Below are 21,048 nucleotides of genomic sequence, written 5' to 3'. Positions count from 1 at the left end.
GGACTGTGAGACAAAAGCATATGTGCCCGCTACTACATGCAATTAACATCAGTCTGGTGCACTTCAAGCTACACCTTTAATAAAACTGCCTAATGTTTCTATCAAACTAATGAATGCACTGCTTCCTTGATTACCTTAAAAGTTCATTTGTGCATTTGCACTAGCACTGAAGCTTCATTAGCATTATTGCTTGTTCTACAGAATGCCTTTATTGAGCCACTGCCTACCACACCGTCAGTGGTTTTCTGGTTCCTTGAACAGAAATTTAAAGTGAACAAAACACAGTCTGCAAAGCAGACACACAATGCCACCTCTATTGCACTTCCCTCATTAGTTTTACAGTTTATATTATCTTCCATATTACGTTCCTCCTTACAGAAGCACGTAGACATCACAGCAGCCTGAGTAATAAAACCCCAAATTATAAATAGTAACAACTTCTCCTTATCGGGCAGTAAGTGTCTAGGATCCCAAATATGGTGAAGCAATTCGTAAACTGGAGAAATAATGAGTTGTAGGAAAAAATATTCCAAATCTTATCACAAACTGTTTTTCCAGCGGGTGCCTGCATCTACCTGTACACCAAATTCACACATTCAGATACGATGGGAAGAACTCCTCAGTCCCACGCTGTTCACTACTCAGTCCTTTGATTCTTGGGTATGATACCTGACCTCCCCAAACTGTTCTTTGGTTTGTCAGGTTTATGGCTTCTCTTGAAGTAATTTACTTCAAGAGAAGAAAAACATACCTAAAACCACAGGAAACACCACTGCCCCAACCCTAACCCACATTTGGTTCATCTCTTGCTGCATGTTTAAGTTCCACTGCGTGTGTCAGCATCTTTCTGTCATGTCTTGTATTCTTTGCCACCTCTCTGAGTGTTTTGCACAACCCAGTACTGCACTGTAAACCCATGAATTTACACTCTAGTTGGTTGCTGAGACAAATGTCTTCCCTTCTTCTATGATAAAACAACGTGCCAGTGTGGTTCTTTACAATAAAGCAGGGACAGAGGAGTTGCAACAAAACACAGCTCCAGCAGGATGCCTGGCCTAGGGACAGAGCCCAGCCCAACACCTGTGACAACTCCAACCTCAAATAGTGACAACAAAACTACATTTTTTTTCCCCACAGTGCAGCCAAAGACAAAAGCAGCAAGGCCCTAGCTGAGGTTAAATCTAGAAAAAACTCTCCTCATAGGTAAAGGTTCTTCAAAGGGAGATGAGTTTATTAGGTCAGAAACATTTTACCCTGTGAGCTGATGAAGCCTCAAAAGCGTAAGAGTATCAGTGCTCCAAAGAAAATAGGAATGTGTTCATGCAATATGTTTCTTCCCCTAGCTTCCCCAACAATTGCTTCATCAAGACTGACCCTTTTCCAACATCTACTAAAAAGGCTTCTTTGGAAATGCATTTTACAGATGGAACAGCTTGTTTTGCTTCTTGTTTGTTTGTTAAAAACCAAACCCGACTACAAGCTCAACAACCAACACCCCAGCCCCAAAAAAAAAAAACCAAAAAACCAAAAAAACAAAACAAAACAAACAAACAAACAAACAAAACACACAAAAAAAAAAAAAAGGCTTCTACTTGGAAGAAGCATTCCTGGAAGGGGAAAAAAAAAATTAAGTACCTCACGAACACAGCAGAAACACTGTTGGTTGTCTCACTCTGCTGGAATGCTTTAGAAAATCCCTTACATCCCCATACGGAATAAAATGTCACAGTAGTTCTTGATGCTTCACCTATATTTTACAAATACCTCAGCTGAGAGGTCATGTAAATTTTGTTCTCAGTTCTTCAGTGTGCTTTGATGTCTACTTTTCAAGGTAATTTTCAGATTATGGATTTCATTTAACAGACGTGATTATCACAATGGAGAGTAAAGAGGAAAGGAGAGAAATACGGTTATCATGGAAAACATTTTCAGAACTACCCTCATGAGTTACACAATCCCATGAAATTTCAGTGGGATTGATAATAAGCCCAATACAACCTAGATGCTGTCCACCCAATAAACACACCCGCCTTCCCCACCCCAACAGTGACAGGCTTCCAAGCAGGGCTGTACCTTGTTGAAATAATATACTTGCCACAGACAATCCCTCCCACAGACAATGCATTTAAAGTGTAAGCATTATCTAAGTCACTGGGCATTACAGACATCACAAATGCACATAATGGTTCGTCTTATCTGTTTACTTGGGGCTTTTCACAGCCACAGTTTAATTCCTGCTCAAGGCCACAAAATTTTCATGGGAAACAAAATTTTTTGCAAGTCAAGGCAATTGGTTTTTAAGGGCCTATTCTTTCAATACGTGCAATCACATGAAATTAATAAGAGAAATGTTAAAAAGAAATGTTCTGTCCAGCTTTCAACATTCGTGGAGATGGCTGCTTTCCTCCCCATCAGCATCTGAGCAGCTGGTAAGTGAGAACTTCAGGAAGCTTGCAAGGTTGCCATGTAAGACATCATCACCCCAAACCTTTAACAGTAACTTAAGCACAGTGTTAACTGACTGCAGTACACTAAAATTCGACAGGAGATTCAGGATGCATCATTTGGGCAGGACAACATAATTTTTACACGACTTTTAGCCAATCTCTTGCTGCTTGTGTTATGCAATTAATGCCATTCACACATTAACAAAGAAAAAAAAGCAAAAGCCTCAGGCTTCACTGCTTTTCCTAAATGTGAGTACCCTGTTGCTCTGTTATTATAAAGACATTTCTATTGGTATAGATGACTAATGGAGGGTTTATAAATTACTAATTCCCAAAAGCTGCTTTAAAGCTTACATTTCACATGTTTTTTTACTCAAGTTCCATATTAGAAGAGGGGATTAGTGTCACTGTTATAGAGATTACTGCATATTAGTATAAAGACTTACAGAATTTTGAGTCAGTGCCATTGAAGCAGAGCACTGTGCTGTATGGGAAACTGTTACTGCACTTATAATAGCTCACAATATGTTCAGAAATGCAACAAATCTGAAAAAAATCTCAGATCTAATTCACTATGTTCATACATTTAAAATTTAAAATAATGCATGCATTGCTTTACACTTATTTGCTCCTCCATAAACACGATGGAATTTTGACATTTAAGCAAAAAGACTGCTCTGATTTATTTGCAGATTAAGTCGTATTTTTGTGGTAAATGCTCAGCTGCTCTGCTGCACAAACCAAATCATGACATTTGTTCATATATGGTTATTTGGTTATTCTCAGATGCATGGAAACTGAAAAAAAAACAAAAAACACATAAAAACAAAACAAAACCAAAGAAACCCCACACTAAACCAAGAAGTTACTCAGTTAAAAGCTCTCTCCATCTGCCTGGAGTTTTATTAATAACTCATCACCATGGTATCACAGCATCTTAAGGAAAATAAAACATAGAGATAGTTGCTAGGCTCTCCAGTCTCTAAGGCTAAAAGGGAATACTTCTTGAGGAAAAGTGGGAGAAATTGTTTTGGTCCGTTTCCTTATCACTCTTGAGGATGAGGCTAAGCCAAGAGATGGGCCTCATATTGTGTTCTCAAAGCTGCAAGTATTGTGGCCATCATTCAAATATGTTACCCGTGATCCCATTCTCTGCACTACCACTTACATAAAAAAAAAGAAAAAAAAAAAAACAACAGAAAAACTGTGAAGAGACAAAACTGAAGGAAAAAGGGAATGGGATGAAGGAATGCATTGATTTTTTCAGCACTCCCACTTACCCCTTGAAAGGACTCTTCAACCAATTGTGTTAACCACAACAAGCTGTTTGCTAACTTGCACTGAACTCTGTCCTGCAGAAGGGGCTCCAGCATCAGCACACGCCACAGACTTGCCCTCACTGAGCCCCACAGTGATGTGCTGTAAATGCATCTGATATCAGTGTTTGTCACAAGTATTTTCAAATTTACTGAATTTGAGAAGTGCTACCCTTCTGCCTGTAACACTCTACCCATCAGTACTGAGAGAGAGGATGTCCCCATGACTCTGACAGGTTTAGGCTTCAGAAGAAACAGGCAGTCTGTATACTTGCAAACATTATCTCCTTCGAGAAGTGAAATCAGCTTAAAATATACTATAACATCTTCAGAATTCTCATACAGAGAAGCATTAAGCTTAAATGCAGTAAAACACACATTCAAGATGGATTTTGTTTGCAGTACACATCCCTTTTCAAAAAGCATGCACTGCAAGGTTGCTCATGTCCAAAACTGTTGCCACACTATTATTTCAGGAGAGAATATGACTTGAAGAGAAAATCTGTAAAAGCAACATATATGCTGCAGGGTACAAGAGTGTGCTTCCTACTTACAAATAATTACACTATTGACTGAATTCATTCTAAGACCAAAAACAACGCAGTCAGAAGTCACACCTTTAGGTGGTACTCTGTTCTGATGAAGTGCCTCAGGAGCAGGGAAGCTTTACAGAACCATTATGTCTTCTGTTAGGGAGACACATCAGCCATGCAAACTATCCAGCCTATCATCTGTGAGAGGGGCAGTGAGTGATTACACCATTTCCTTCCCTGTTCAGACGAGAAAGCAAACAAGGTTACAAAAAGAACCATGGGTGGCGTCAGATTCACCTCCATTGCCGTTGCCTTAAAATCACAGCACTCATTACTTTCCTCACATATAAAGTTAACACAGCAGAAAGATTGTGTAGCTCAAGGGAGAGGGAAGACCAGAAGCACCAGGGAAGTGCCCATTGGCACAACAGAAGAAGCCACAAGCAGCTGGGCTGCTGCACTCCCCCAGAGACACTGCCATAGCTCAACACGTCCCTCTCAGAAGGGTCTTCACTCCCACCTGCTGTTTGTTATGCCTTTTATCACATCTTTTTTACACTCGTGTTACTGCATAGTAAAGCAGAAGTCTGTCACTCCCATCAAGTATAAAAGGCTGTACTTTGGTCTCTCAGGTGGCCTCAGCTTAAGCTACAAGAGAAGCTAAGCACAGGAGGAGACTGTCCTTGTCCTTCAGTTGTTTAGCTAATTAGTACCAGCAACAAGAAGACAGAAAATCCTTTTCTTTTTTCTTGATTTGAGAGGTCATGATTCCTGCCATATGAAGCTGTGTGCTCCTCAGGGTCCTCCTTTTAGGGTGAAAAAGAAGCATAAATCAAGGCAAAAATCTCTCGAAACAAACAAACAAATCACCCTAATCTAACCCTGCCTGTCAGGCCTGGGGCATTTTGTCCCTCTCTGTACCCAGAACATATACAACTAATTCTATTTTCTAGAACAGTAATTGTTGATTGATGAGTCATCTTTCCTGTAAATTTATTTTTTTAAGTGATTTTGGCATTGTTCCTTGAAATTCCTCACTGGCTATGTAATGGAAATTTTGACCTCACACTCCAGTTTCTCTTAACATCACAGATACTGAGATTCTGACTTTAGGAAGACCAAACAGTTGAATAAAGGATGCAAAGAAGAAATCTGTAGGTTGAAAAGAAAGCAAGCTGTACTAAATAAACAACTGAGTAAATATTTAGCTGTATGGCCATTAGGTTACATTCCTAATGATACAGTAACACATTTATCATAATTAAGAATTCATGGAGGAGGAGGTTGCTTTCCCCTCCCAAAACTGGTCATGTGGCTGAAGTTGCTGGCAAGTGAAACTCGCCAAACTATATAAAAGTTTTTTCCTTTAACTTAGCAACTCATATTAAAGTTTTGAAAACATACTGGAATTAGTCATCAGAAAACACAAAGTAGAAAACTGTAAACCAGAAGAAAGTCGAAAGAAATCAAAAGCTCCAAAAAATACATCCATGAGACACAATTATTGCAGAGGGTAGGATAACACTTTTCAGATGGCAAACACCAAGAATAGGACTTTTCATCACCCTATTCTTCCTCCATTTGGGGGCAATGGGGAAAGGTCATGGTAGCCCAAATTTGTCAGCTATACAGAGTTCAAAACACATGATAAAGAACTTGTGATTTTGAACTGCTGTAGTCCCACAAGATGAATTAGATGGATCTTCATAGCAAGAACAAAAGTGAACACATTTGAGAACTACTCTAATTTATGTAAAATATCGTTTAATAAACAGAAGAGAATCTCCTCCTTCCACTGGGCCAGCATTCAGCGGGCAGGAAAGCCCTGCAGCACTCAGAGACAGACGGGTGCCACTAAGCACCTGCTGGAGGCTCCACCCAGTAATTGCAATCAGCCAGTTCCAATCACCATGGTAAGCTAAAGCTACGAAGTGGCACATTCATGACTCATGAAGGCCAAGCCTATTAAAAATGAATTTACACTCATGCCTGTCTTCCAAGGGACATGACAACATGAGCTTCAAATTATGCACTCTTGGCAAAACTTCAAACAAGATTTCTCAAGTGACAACACCACTATGGTCTATGGTAGTTCTTCATGGTCATGCCAGAGGGCATCCCACTCTATCCCACCCATGCTACCACCAACCAGTTTTCATTCAGGCCAGTCAAAGGAGATGGGGTATTTGGAAATGAGCTCTAACCACAGGGCAGCCCACAGCAGGCTCTTCACGGGCTTCATTAGACACTGACCAACTTAAATGGCCAATTTAAGCCATGGAGAAAAGAGCAACCTTGAAACTTTGCAGACTGTCTGCTCTTCCCTATCAACATGGCACTCTGAATGAAAACTGTGCACCCAGCAGGACCTTACCTCTGACCACACGTAGGCTGGGAGATGTGACTGTGCTGCTGGGACTCCAGACAGCTTTGCAGCTGTTTCTGAAACTCTGAGGAACGTCTATTCTCAGTCTGTTGGTTGATGGAATGAGCTAATGTGACTTATAGAGCTGTGATGGTTGACTGATAAGGTGTCAAAAAATACTTGTGATAAGATAGTACTGAAAAAAATAAAAATCTGTGTGTTGCAACATTCCCAGCTGTTATCATAACCTTAATGAGGCTGAGTTCTCAGAAGACGACAGCCTGGTAGCGGGGGGGTAGGTAAGAAGGGAAAGAAGGGAAAAAGGGAAGGAGGGAAAGAAGACAGTAAAATCAATTGTTTGTTACCTTTCCAATCTCAGCAATTAATCTAACAGTTGATAAACCCCATTCATATATGCAAATAAGAAAAAAAATTCTTCACATTTCCATGTAGAGAACATTTAAAAACAAAAACAAAAACAAAAAACCAAACAGTTCAAACTTTCTGAGAAGAGGTAACAGTCAAGTTGAAACTGTTTCTATATACATTAATGGCTCAGAGATGGCTGTAAATTAGTAAAATAATGCCTGTGACCTGGGGTGAAATATAGAGAATTTTAATACAAGCTAGTACAGACTTCCTTACATATGGTCATTAGCGGATGCAGGAGAGAAATGACCAAAAGCTTTCTTGTTCCACTGATGCAATCTTAAGTAAAGCATTTCCAAAAATCTCCTTATCATTCTTTTGAGTTTTACAGGCAAACTTTCACTGATTCAAATGTAAGTCTATATTGGGGGAGATTAGTGTCCTTTCTAGTGACAAACATACCAACATCATACAGAAAGTTGGGCAGAATTTGGGTAAAAAAACATTTGGCATCTGTGTAGTTACTTCTGCTGCTAGGGAAACTTCCACCAGATGTTACCTCAGCTGCCTCCCAAACCACTATCACATCTGTTCTCTTCCTTACTGAATACCAGTGGTAACTGAACTAATTTTTCATTCGACTCATATTTGTAAAATATTTTAAACACCCTCAAAGAACTCATTTTTAGGGAGTTACAATACTCACAGAAAAGCAATGTGAAAACACCCTGTAATTATATGGTTGAACAACCTGAAATTTTCAAGTTATTTAATATATAGAAAATACCATCATCTATACAAAAATATTATTGGAAGTCATTATATTGTTCATAAACAGAAGTACTGGAACAACAACAGAAACAAATCCACAAAAAACTACCAGAACTAAAGAGGGAAAGGGAAGAAAAAACTTCATTATTAAGTTCATCTCTTTATTAGGGAGACTAAAATTCTTCCACAAGACCTTCCTTATATACCAAGAACTGAAGTTATTTTCTGTGTTCAGTTACTGAAAATGCCCTCTGCCTATCACCTTTGCTGTATGGAAGATCTGCTTACACTTAGCAGCAGTGGAAGGACTGCACTTGTATCCAGTGTGGGGAGGGGGTACAGAAAAAAAACCCCATGCGCACACAAAAAATGAACCACCAAACACAACAAGAAAAAGACCATACAGATCAAAACTCCTTATCCTAACATTTTCTATTCTGGAATTTAAAAAATTAGCCTAAACTTAAGTTTACATGTAAGAAATATATATAGTGTCTGTGCATGATCTCAAATAATCTAAAAGGAAGTATCATGATAAGACTGAAACTGTAATCCAGTTTATCTATTATTCTCAACAGTCATTATTTTTAAAATGTATAAGGAAGTAATAATTACTTATTCCAAACTCAAGTTATACTCCAGACTTTGTACTTTCAGCCCCAAAACTTTTTCTAGTTATTTTCTAGATATGTTGCACTACACTATATAATGTAGAGAAAAATACAATAAAGACATCAGGAAAGCAAAAATTTTGAGATCCATGTTACCACTGTGCTCCAGCTGATACCCTGGGTGACCCTGAACAAACCACTTAGTCACATTCCCACCAAAAATGGGAGAAGGCTCCAGACTCTGAAAAATGACTGTCAGACCTAAAAATGTTTACAGAGCAGCTTGCAATCATCAAACAGAGGGCTCTGCAAATGGAAAGTATTACAACATATGTGATGTTCTAGCCATGCATTTATAAAAAAAAAAAACCAGAAGAACTGAAAAAAGAACCTTTACAACCATGACTAGGCACATGTTCCAAAAAGAAATGAAAATCCTGTTTCTTTGGTATAGCTCTTTGATTTTTCATGACTTATCCTTGATAAAGACTAGGTCTATAAAGAAGAAAAATAAATCAGAAGCTCATCCATACAGAATCATATGAAAGCTATTGAAATTCTTTTCAAACTGCAGGCATGATAAGATTCTTGGAAAGAGGCAGTATCTAGTACAAGATTTAACTCCTGTAGCTAAAAGCCAGATTTCCAGCTACCAAGGTCTTTCTTCAGGTTTCAATCACCTTTGTAAAGTAAGGGATTAAAGGAAAAGAAGCACTTTTCATAAAAGGGAGAGATTCAGAAGGGACAAAACAATGTGTATCAGGTCACGATGCAACAAAGCTGATACTAACCCTTGATTCAACAGATGGAATGAGAAGCCCATGCCTTAGATTTGCACATGAGAAATCAAGATAAGTCAGATTTACTTGCAGATGAGGAATCAAGGTATGTTTGATTGCAGGAAGAGAGGGTGTCACCACCTGAAAGGTACCCAGAAAGTTTTTCTTTTGTTCTCCTCCTTGGTAAAATTTGGATGAGGGAACAAAGAAACCAAATGCCATTGTTACCTAACAAAATGCTTGTTCAAGCAAACAAATACAGTCATCAATTACAAAGGTAGTGCATAACACCAACTCAACACTGTTTCCAAATGCATAGCATAAGCAAAGCAAAAGCCTACTATTTTCCCCATAATTATTTTTTTCTTACAAAAAACCAGCTATACTCTTCATCCGACATGTAAATCTAAAGAGACAACAGAAATTAGAATTTTCTCTCCACGTGTGAAATGAGTGATTAGCCTAACCCATTAAAAGCATCAGAGTGCCTAATATCCATTGGTTTCTTCCAGTGTCCATCCATACTGCACATCTGACAGTTGTTTCAAAGAAAATCTGGATTGAATAACACGATTCAGATGTGAAGAGACTGACAATAAACAGCATTTTAGTACCGCTCAGTCATAAACCAGCAAGCTTTAGTACTGCATGTCCACATTAGGAAAAATGAAATGCTTTCTTCCGAGAACAACATGCTGGGTATTTGACCCACGTGCCTGCAATGAAAACCAGGGGAAATTTGTTTTCCTGATTTCCCTTGTTCCTTCAACATTTTAAATCAGTCATACATAAAAAAGTATAACTACTAAAAAAAAAATCCCAACTTTTATTTTTAAATCTTATAAAAAATAATTTTGAATGGATTACCCATTTTTGTCATTTTTCATAAAACCATTTTATGATGCTGTTGTTCTTAAAGAACAATGCTTACACAAGATCTACAAACAAAGCCATAAAAGGCTTTTCTCAAAGATTACTGAGTGGATTGGATGGCCTATGATGAATGCAAAAGCCTGCAGTGCAAGCATGTCAGGATGCTAACATAAGTGATAGGCCTACCCATGGCAAGGAGGCAACTACAAAGCTCTGAGAAGAAAACACAAAACACAGTGACTTCTTCCACATTTTATAAGGGCCTTATCTCCCTTCAAATCTCTACAGGAAGAATCTTTTAGTAGTTTTCATAACCACTAATTCTTCTATAAAATGGATAAACGAACAAACAGTGTAACTGGACTCACCACATTTCTCATTTCTTCTTGACTTGAGATGGTGGACAGATGAATTTACACTGCTATTAAAAAAACACTTCACAAATGCAAATATATACCACAACATACCACTAGCAGATGGCGATTACAAAATGTGTTTGAGGGAGGCTTGGGTGTGCTTAGTCACAGAGTTCACAAGAAAAGACAGATTACTATGGATATGTAGCCACAATGATGCATAATTTCCAAAATTCAAAGCTGAAAATGGATTTCAGAAAAGAATTTGAACAGAATTGTCAAAATCAGCCAGATATGGGGAAAAAAGAAAAATCAGGACTGAAAACTTGCCTTGGTTTTGTAATCTTTTTGTGGCTAATGGTTACAAGATAGAGACGAGACACAGAACAAGCTGGCCACTTGTCTGGCAATACATTTACTTCTCAATCAGTAGAAGCCAGATATAAAGAAGCAATAGCCTTTCTTAGCCAGTCTATCCATGTTACTGCTGGTGTGATCTTTCTATTACTTAATTATTTACTAGCAGTCCTTTTATTGTTAATGGATGTGGTTTATGCAAATTTTATCCACTACTGATACAGATTCATAAACTGCTCTAAATTACAGTGCTGTAATTGGACAGTGTTGACATGAAATTTGAGTAGTGTAGGAATTTCCAGAGGCACGATGCCGGGAGCCAAAGTTTAATTTCAGCTCTGAAGCAGACTCCCTTTGCACCTTTAGGCTACTCATCTCCATTTCCTCCTCTCTAAACCTGCCTCCCAGGATGAAGCTGGAGGTTTAATTAATGAATATGAATCATCTTAGCACTGCCTCTTGAATTACAGATACAATCAATAACGAGCCACAGTTTTACTCAGGCACACCTTCCACCGCGCCTGTCAGAAGCGGTCTCGCAAAACGCCAAACCAAAGCTGTGCTATTTTCAATCTCTGCCAGCAAGTGCAGCAGTCTGCCTTCAAGTGTGCAGCCACTTCCATACAGCCTGTGCTCTGACCTGTTGCATCGTGGCTTCCCTGCTAACCCTGCTCAAGTCAGCAACCCAAGAGACAGCAGTCAGGTGACAGTCCGTGTGTGCCTGCCTTTGCAGCCCCCATGTCCTGAGCAGAGACCACCACTGGCTGTGAGCGTGCAGACTCTGCCAGGAGTCACCTTTCCTCAGAGGATACATCTCCCTTTCCCCACACACAGCCACAGGGCAGGTCAACACTCCTCAAACTAACTGAGCTGCTTGCATGATCACTCCCTAATCATTTCCACCCAAGGCAGACTAGCACAGATGAGCTCCTTTAGCTTTGTTTGGTTGAGCCTGCTTGTTCTGACCAGGACAGGCCAGAGAACAATTGCAGCTGTGAAAGTGGGAATGAGGGGGTAGAAGAACATTGCAAGAGATGTGTGGTTAATTCTTGTATGCAACCAGCACACCATTAATCAATGCCCAAGGACTTGTTCAAATTATGCAGCTGCCAGATGTGCTCCTCTCTGTGTCTTCATGTCATTCACATGACTTTACACTCATGAGACTCCCTGTGTACCAGATTTGATCACCTCCATCTCTCTGTTGAAGTACTTTTGTATGTCGTGATCCCAGTTGCTTTTGGCATCAGTATCAAGAAAATAATTTCAGGCAGGTGCTATTGAAGAGACTGGGGTTTTATCTGACACTAAACAGCTTTACATGGCAGAGCCAAAGGAAGGGGAAGCTACTGGACATATTTTAACTCGAAAGTACCATTATTTTCCATCTGGTAACCTCCTGACAATGCCAGAGGTATCACAGCAGGCATGTTCCTGTCCCACCTCCCTGTTCAATACTTCACGACAGTGATCATCACCCTCTTGTCTGGTTACTAGGATCACTTCAGCATAAACTGCAGGCTAAGATCCTCAGAGTAATTTCAATCCTTAACTTCAGAGCTGTGAGACAGCTTGTGGGTGAACGTCCAGTTTTAATGACAAGACAGTGTGATGGAGAAGCTGTTATTATCACTCTCAGAGGCAAGCTGTTCCTCTAAGTTCCAAGATCAGTTTCAACAAGTAAGTGTCAGGAAAAGAGCTGCCAGAAAAAAATAATTAAACCTACATCAGCCATTTGATACACAACAAAGAATTATGCTTCTGTCAGTCGTAAGTTCCTCAAGGCCTGACTGTTTCTGTACCAAGTATATTGCCAGATCCATTAAAGAAAATGAGAACAAAACCAATGCATGTGCTCGCATATGCCTAGACACACACAGTGGATGATAATCACTTCACTCAGATCTCAGGGCAAGATCCATTTCAACTATCTGCTAATTACCATGCTGGAAAAAATATTATATCCAGATTTTGTAATTGTTATTTAAAAAACCCCAAACAAACGTATATGTGTTGTTAACACATGACAAAACATAAGCATCTCAGAACTATCTAAAACCTACCACTTGCTTCATTTCATCAAAACAAGAGAGGTGGAGAGCTCATCAAAAGCTGGCTGTCCTTACTGACATTATGTTACAATCAAGACATTACAGGTCCCTTGTTTCTGACTGCAAACCAGAGACCCGAATGTTGAAAGAATTAATGCTTTCACCTTATTCTAACTGGTTAAATTTAGTTTCACTTGGCAACTTTGCCAGGCCAAAAGGGAGCAAATTAACTCAGACATCGAATCTTTCCACTATACACAGAATTTGTTAGCAAACTCACACATACTTTCCATCCATTTACGTTCACTGGCACCAAAGCACTGAGAGAGTATGAACTCCTTTCCCCTTTTCCCCTGAAGCGACATTCTCTGCAACCTTCATTACCTAAACTGAAAATAGTTATAGGACGACTAAAAGCAGTCACACATCCAAACCCAATATATTAGTCAACAACTGATATTATATTAAAAATGGGATACTTGTTTGAGAATATCCTCATAAAAATCCCTAAGAAATCCCATGGCTTTTTATGATTCTTTTAAGCCGTAATCAATTTATAGCACAGAAACTGAGTCAGCCTCTATATAATCACAGCTCCTCATGAAAAGTAAAGCTTTGCAATGACTCAACGTGCATTGTTCTCAACCTGCAGGAGCCTGAAACACTGTAATCACTACCAAGAGCAGCTCACAGAATCTTCACTCTAAAATCCACAGGAAGACATTTTCACCTTCCCCTCCTACTCAGAAATTCTCCTTATTGCTCTGTTAGAAAATGGAGTCTGCCTTTCTCTGCCACAGCTACTGCCTTCCAAACATAATGCCCCTCTTTTGATATCTACGGGTAATCAAATGCTTCTACTATAACTGTGACAGTTCATGCCTTTATTTTATTTCCCTTCCCAGTTTGCTGTCAGGCTCCAGGATCCTAACCTAAAATAATCTTGACACCTCCACAGAAAGATTCCCCCTGCCCTAAAACACTTGGTGTTACCTTAACATGCTAGATGAGATTGGCAGGAGAGACCATATTGTGATTTAACTTTCAGCTCTTGTGTCCTCCACACCCTGCTGTCCCTTTGCCCATGGTGCAGATCAGGGATGTGGGTGGGAAGGGATGCTGCTCACTGCTGCAGAAGAGAGACCTCCTCTGTATGGAAATGCAGAAACCTTCCTGTGAAAAGCCTTCCTTTTGCATTTGGAACAGACTTTGGTTTTAGTAAAGGAAATTTTCCTATTCAAATGGGAAGTGAGCAGAAAATCCAACACATATGAGTAAAAGGTAATGTGCGTGAGAGTTCCCATGCCTAGTGAATAATTATTACCTGCAGAAACAGGCAGTGCAGATCCTGCCCGTCTCTTTTTTCTCTCTTTTTTTTTGGTGGTTTTCCCCCTCCCCTCCTTTTTTTCCCCCTTTCTTCCTTTTCTTCAATTATAGCATCAAAAGAAAACTAAAACCTCTTGGAGACATAAATGAAGCATTTCTGCTCTGGAACGGCATCAGCATCTGGACACCTGGCAAAACATGTTTTAATACCTATTGTACCTATTTCTCAACCCCCCTGACAGCAAACATGAAGTGTCTTGCCTTTCTTCTTATTTACCAACAACAGTTAAAGACAAGAGCGTTCAAAAGTCCATTTCAATGGATTTTGTTCTAGTTACATTAGAACTGATTGCTTTGATCCGGGGGAGGGAGGAAGAGAGGAGCAGAGAACATCTTAAGTTCACAAAGCTAAAAGCCAAGATGCACAAAACTGAAGCATTCCAAAGTTAAAAATAATCGTCTTTAAACTGCAAGAGCAGAGCTGTAATTTTGAGCAGTACAGCATGACATCATGGTTTATGTGGGGCCAGCTCAATAAATCAAACTGTGCCTAATTAGAGATCATACTGCAAATCTACATTATTTAGATGAATAATTAAAACAGGACAGTCCATAACACAAGCCAGACATGTTTACTAAAATATGTTTTTTTCAAACTATTATGTTCACTACTGCTTACAACCCTTTCATATTTAGTAAATTATAGACCCCTCAGCTTTTATTTTAGGCTGACTTCACTTTCAAGGAATTCTTCAATTAACTTTACATTGCTTCAAGCTCTTCATCCAATGAGAAAACAATCTGTGGTTTCTTACTTCTTCCAGTGCCAATGGCTGCCCTCCACGTTTGACTTGCAGACTTACTGTCTTTTTAGAGCCAGGGTCTGTTTGTCTAAAATCAGCCTAGTTGTCATAGTATTTTGACAAGTTCTCTGTAAAAGGAGAACAAACCTTTGTGGTGGTTAAACTGCTAAGAATAATGAATGCTGTTCTCACAATCTCAACAGATAAGTGCCAAAATTAAGGAACATTCAGCAATAAACTCAGAACTGAAAGCCCTGACTACCTCAGTTGCCCTTCTTTCCCACCTACTCCAATTTTTCCCATTTCTACTTTTCTCAGTTGTTTTTCTAAAATGTGTGGTTTTTCTCAAATCTAAAAGCTATGACATGCTCAAACATTTACAGCCTAAAAAAACCCCAGTGCTATCAAACATTGCTATCTGTAGATGGTCAAGACGCCTCTGGAATTGTTGGAAATGCTGTGGAGACTTTGACTATCAGTTGCTGTGTAGATAATGTTAAATCAAGAGCCAAAGAGTTTAATAAAAAGCATGAGCTGAACAAAAGGGACAGGATGCATTCCTAAACTGCACATTTTTCCTCCTAGAGCTTGAGAGATTTGTATGTAATTTTTTACTATCAGATTAAAAAACTGGGGACAGTCGGCAGCTCTCCTTCCTTTTCCCATTCTGACACTTGACTTCATAAATGGACCAACACACAGAGCATTAGAAGAATTGTAAAGGCAATGACTGAGAAGCAAAATGTTTAACATTCTCAACAAAAAAGGACTATACATAAAATGAGAGATATGTCTATTATTACAGTATTATGTTATGCAAATAATTTTTTAAGACAGAACATTTACCATGCACAAGAGAAAGTATCATTGACTTCTTAATACACAGATTTTTAGGTTAAAAAATCCAGAGGGTTTTAAAGCAATCAAAGCACATGAAATATTACATGCAATGCACAGCAGTATTTACAAAGGTATAACAAATGAATCTCCCTCAACCACAACCACCATGATCAGCATATCCTTAAAAAGGAATGTACCTTTCAGACTTCCATTTGAATTCTGTGTTACAATAAATATACATCAAACTAGTAATTTATTTTTTTTAATTTAAGACTGTCTTTGTGGACAGAAATATTATGACTGACCTCTGTTAACTGCAAGCATTCAGAGCCATAACCATTCCAATTCCCTTACATTCTCATGTGCAGCAACGGAGTTCTCAGAAATAAAAAAAGAAACCCTGTAACTATTTGGACATACTTCTGAAAGCAACAGTGAAAATTAAGAAAGAAGCCTTCCCAAAGAAGTATCTATTTTTGCAATGTGTGCTTTTAAAGCACAATGCTTACGGAATGAAATACTTGAGTTCTCTTGTGTAAACTTGTACAGATTGTTTGCTATTGATCTTTTGAGTCATGTTTTGGCAGTAAACTGGTATCCTTGTAGAAAATATAAGTACTGCAGAACAAGTGATGTAATCTACATCTATATTTAATTAATTTTTTCCTTTTTTGTAGTTAAATTTACACTTCAAAATAAATAATCTGAACTCCATACTTCAATTTCTTCCCCAGATTATGAGCTTTGTGATAATGAAAAACTTCTGAGGAGACAGCTTGTTTGTAGGAGCATGGCTCCCTTAAGTCAAAAGACAGAACTCGGATGAAAGAAAGCAGTGATTCTATCTGTACTCAAGATGTAGGACTATTAACTATTTTCTTCACCGAATGACAGAAAGTGACTCTATAAAACCAGCACAAAAACTGATCTCAAGGAAGTGAAATCTAGGTTTTTCACAACGGATTTTTCTTTCCTCCTTGCCCCCAAGCTGCTTGTCTGTTCAGAAAACAAAAAACAAAATAGAAAATGGCACTGCAGCAAGGCTATCCATATGGCCCAGGCTTGTGCTGTGTGTGCAGTACATACACATACACTGCATGCTGATGTGGCCCAGAGCAAGAGCCACAATGTCCAGGTTTCTGGTCCTTTGTGGAGCACACAGCATGGCAGTTTGGACAGAAGTGGAAAGAGCATATGGGAGCAGGCAGCTGACAGAGTGAAACTAATGCAATGCTCTTGTCTGGTAATTACAGCTTTGCTCAGCCTCCAACTTTCAAATATGGTAATTCTTTAACCAACAAAGAGACTGCTAGGAGAGGACAACAGTGAGTGAGAGAAAGTACGTAAGCAAGAGCATGTGCAATAGATGGAACACAAGTACTTCCCCCTTTCCTCCTCTCAGGTTTCTTTCATCAACTGAGAAGCACTATCCAAAGACTTGAATCTCTTCTAAATCTGGTTACTCTAAAAATAAGAACATGGTCAAGACCAATATATAGAGAACAAACATAGGAATGCCACCTTTTACATTTTAGATTAATGTTTTCTTATCTCTCTGCAGCAGTGACTGATGCCAGCTTTTTCATACCTTTTCCTCACTCTTTATGCACCAGTGTCACTGCCTATCTACCCTAATCTTGTCACACTGTTTTCCACCTCCTCTTCATTGCCACCTGGGATCCACTTACATGGGGAGCAGCAAAGATGAGGACAAGCACCATGCACCCACTTCTGGGTAACTACAAGCTTTGTCTCGTGAGATAAAGCATCTCAAACTCCAGAGTTCATTTGAGAACACCACTAATGGCTCTTCAGTTAGAATGGCAAGGAAAGAGCATACTTAAGACTTGAGAAAAATTAAAATCAACACAACTTGCAGTGATTTTATTAGAGGCTGAAATCCACATAAAATTTGTTTCAGTAATAAGTGAGAGATTTTTGCCTTACATTACACAAAGGATCAGGCTAGAGGGCTACAGAGGGTCCTTCTGACTAAGTTGTGACAATACAGATGCCGGAGAATTCTAAAGATCAGGATTATTTTCCAGTAGAAATTACACTATTTTGTGTCTTAGTTTTGGTCTTCTAAAAACAGACAAACCCCAAAGGAATATTATGCACACAGCAGCCCAGAGACTGCCTTTAGATACTGTCCAAATGACATACTGCTTTGACCAAGAAGATAGCAATACCTCTGTTTCCATTAATTCTCTACTAAGAATCACAGGATTCAAATTGTTGATTTCCAGCATTACCTCATGCCCTGGCCTCTCACTGATTAATTAAAACTGTACACGTATAGGAAAAAGAACAAAAAAGCAGAACTGCAGTGCTGTGAACCAGCGTGGCCCTGATAAAAGAAACGGACCGCTGTTCTCAAGTCCTTTCCATAGGTTGATTGTGAATTGTAACCAGACAAGATCTCCTTTTTCAAGCTTCCAGTAACTGGCAAACATGTCTACTGCACAGGAAGTCATATTTATAGTTGCATTACTCCCCACAATATACCAATTCTCTTATAATCAGCAGTTGTTTCTAGGCCTGCTAAATGAAAGATCCTTTCCATTGAGATTGCAGCCTTTCAATGGGAAGCTTATAAGTCTACAGTTTGTAACGGGTGTGGAGGGAAAAAACACAGGACAGTACAGCCCCCGCTTCATTATTACACAGTAAAGACATATCAGGCTTTTTTTTAAAAAAAAAAACAAAACCCAAAAAAATCCAAAAACCAACCAACCAACCAAAATAAAAAACCCAACAAAACCCCCACAACAACTCTGGAATACTGGTGTCGCAATTTGTGTTAATTACTCAGTTGAATCATCATTTAATTTACAATGTGTGTTTAACTTACCTACTTTTTACTATCTAGCTTTAAATTCTTCTTGGGTATAGACAGATGAAGAACTTACACTACACAAGCTTCGTTAGATGCTTGGGTAGGGCCTGTGAGCGTGCAGATATTCCACAAGAAATCCGAAGCAGCACACTGCTTCATTAAAGGGCAATGTATTTCAAACTTCTCCAAACTGCTGCAGGTGACAATTAAAAACTTACTTGTGCATTTAATATCATTCTGCATATACAAAATTATTAAGAAAACCCCAAAGAGCTACTTGGTATTTTCAAACTCTCTTCCAGCAACCATATCAAGAGTACTTGAAAAAGCACAGCACTAACTTTGGTCAAGGATTCCCCTTCCTCTCTTCAATAGAGAGAAAAAGAATACAATTTTTTTAAAGGATAACAGATTAATACTTTACCAAAGGAGACATTCTTCAAAAGCCAAAATCACTGCAAAAGTCATTCTTACCTAAAATTGGAAGAAAAGAGACAGAAGAAAGTAAGAATGATTAAGAATCATCCCTTGGAGCTCTGCACCTTCAAAATAGCAAGCATTCCCAAACAATATTTTACAGATATCATGACAGTTGTGGAACAAATCTAAAGAAAACAAGTTACACCAGAACAGGAAATTGCAAATTCTTTGAAACAATAATTAACCTTAAGAAGGAAATCACTACTAGTATAAACAAACAAGTAATAAAGGAAAGCGTTTTACCAAAGGGAAACCTGTCTTAAAGCAGGGGGACAAGGGAATATAAAAAGTTCGCCAGAAGTGAAGGGTCTCTACAGAAAATTGGAGCAATTCTGTAGGAAGGATCATGCTTCTAATAGATCATCTTCAAGGTTTCAAAGAGGAGGCCAGACCACAGAAATTCAGGAACTTTTAAATGCAGGACTCAAATTTATACTGAGTCTAATCTTATACTGCTCTCACTTACACATAATCAGGAGGAGTTTGAAGGATATTTACCAGGCTCAACTGCTTTCATAACCATAGCTTTCATCATTGTTATTTATAAATAACGAGAATTAGAGTAAGCACAAGCATCATGGTGATTGTTTCACTATATTAAATGGGAATCAGAAATGAGAAAAGATGAAAAAGCTTGAACGTCTTTCATCATAAGGTGACAATTCCAAAATTTTGCATGAGAAACATGCATACAAAATTGAAAGCAGGTCTCATGTTCAGAATTTAAAATAATTACTTTTCACATAAAAACTCATTCTCAAATCTCAAGTATTTTTTGCTTTTTATTCCTACTGCTTGCAATTCTTAAACAGTTGCAAGTGAGCAGTAGTCCTCCCGTATTTACTCCAGTGGGAAAAAAGAAGTTCATAGTGGTGTAAGAAAGCTGGAACTAAAATAAATACTAAAAAAACAGGAAGAATTTTTATTTCAGATGTTAAGACAGCTATCTGCAATAACAGCATTTCAGACTGTCCTTATTTGTTCTTGTTTATTATACTGGTGCCCTTTGTGGCTTCTTGTATTTTAGCAACTGGAACATACACAGTAAAGCTAGCAACACAACACAAGTTTAGCAAAGGCAGCCATAACTGGATTAAAAAAAAACTACCACAAAAAAGAGCAAGCAGCTCTACAAACAGTGGAACCAATGTGGTTTGGCATCCCATGAATTTGTGTCCTGTGGGGATTTGAAAAAACTTAAATGAGTCCACAAGCTTACACCAAGATCTCTCACTCCTACCTCGGAAGTCATTTGAATGAAATTTGTTGAAACTTATTATCATCAAAATCTGTTCCTCAGCTGGTCCATCCCCACCACTGGGAATGACTTTCAGAACAACAGGTAAAAAGTCGTCTTCTCCAGACCAACAGGTCAATGACAGAAATACCAGATCCAGTAGTTCCATTTTTATGAAGTGGTATTCAAGAACACCAGCTTCCCTGATCTCCGAACCAGGTTCCGAATATCACAGCAGTGTTAACTTTTGTGACTTCTTTTAAACTTCTTTATCTTTTAAACACATTTAGGAGAATCACTACAAAAGAAAAACCTTTATACAATGCTAAAATAGATCCCCAGTTAGCAAATTCCATTATTTACCTGCAAGAAGATTTTAGTAAATTCAGAAATGGAAAATATTTGTTATGGTGATGTAAAAGACATCATACCCGTGCCTCATCACCCTCACAAAGTGAGTTTTTTCCTCTCTCTCCTAAAGGGATTTGGGAAATGGAAATTTCCAAAGCTAGACAAATGGTAGAAAATAACATGTACAAATTAAGAATGTCACAGAGTTGCACTCAGGAAGTTGAAGAGGTTATCTCTGGAAACACCTTCTCAAATGGAAAAATGGTGGCAGTAGCAATCACGAGAGAGGAGGGAAAGTCAGGCCTATCTAAAGACAAGACAAACAAACCCACCAATTCCCAGGA

The 21,048-nt window shown here is 38.6% G+C and overlaps 2 protein-coding genes across 4 annotated transcripts in view; one reads left to right on the top strand and one right to left on the bottom strand.

The window, feature by feature from the left end:
* Positions 1-21,048, bottom strand: part of CMSS1 (cms1 ribosomal small subunit homolog) — a 222,780-nt gene that overhangs the window by 91,371 nt on the left and 110,361 nt on the right. The window contains exon 1 of one of the 2 annotated variants that reach the window (XM_050333135.1): positions 16,103-16,172. The exons of the other annotated variant lie outside the window; for it this stretch is intronic. Within the exon in view, the coding sequence (XP_050189092.1) occupies positions 16,103-16,121 (19 nt within the window). The 5' untranslated portion in view covers positions 16,122-16,172. Of the gene's footprint in view, positions 1-16,102; positions 16,173-21,048 lie in introns of those variants that run through there. 2 annotated transcript variants of the gene reach the window in all.
* The window catches only part of FILIP1L (filamin A interacting protein 1 like), a 188,596-nt gene that overhangs the window by 58,952 nt on the left and 108,596 nt on the right, over positions 1-21,048 (top strand). The gene's annotated exons all lie outside the window — the stretch shown is intronic.

This window comes from Myiozetetes cayanensis, unplaced genomic scaffold (assembly GCF_022539395.1).
Source record: "Myiozetetes cayanensis isolate MyiCay16 unplaced genomic scaffold, myiCay2020 scf5-8, whole genome shotgun sequence".
Taxonomy (NCBI): Eukaryota; Metazoa; Chordata; class Aves; order Passeriformes; family Tyrannidae; genus Myiozetetes; species Myiozetetes cayanensis.
This window is presented reverse-complemented; position numbering and strand designations above follow the sequence as displayed.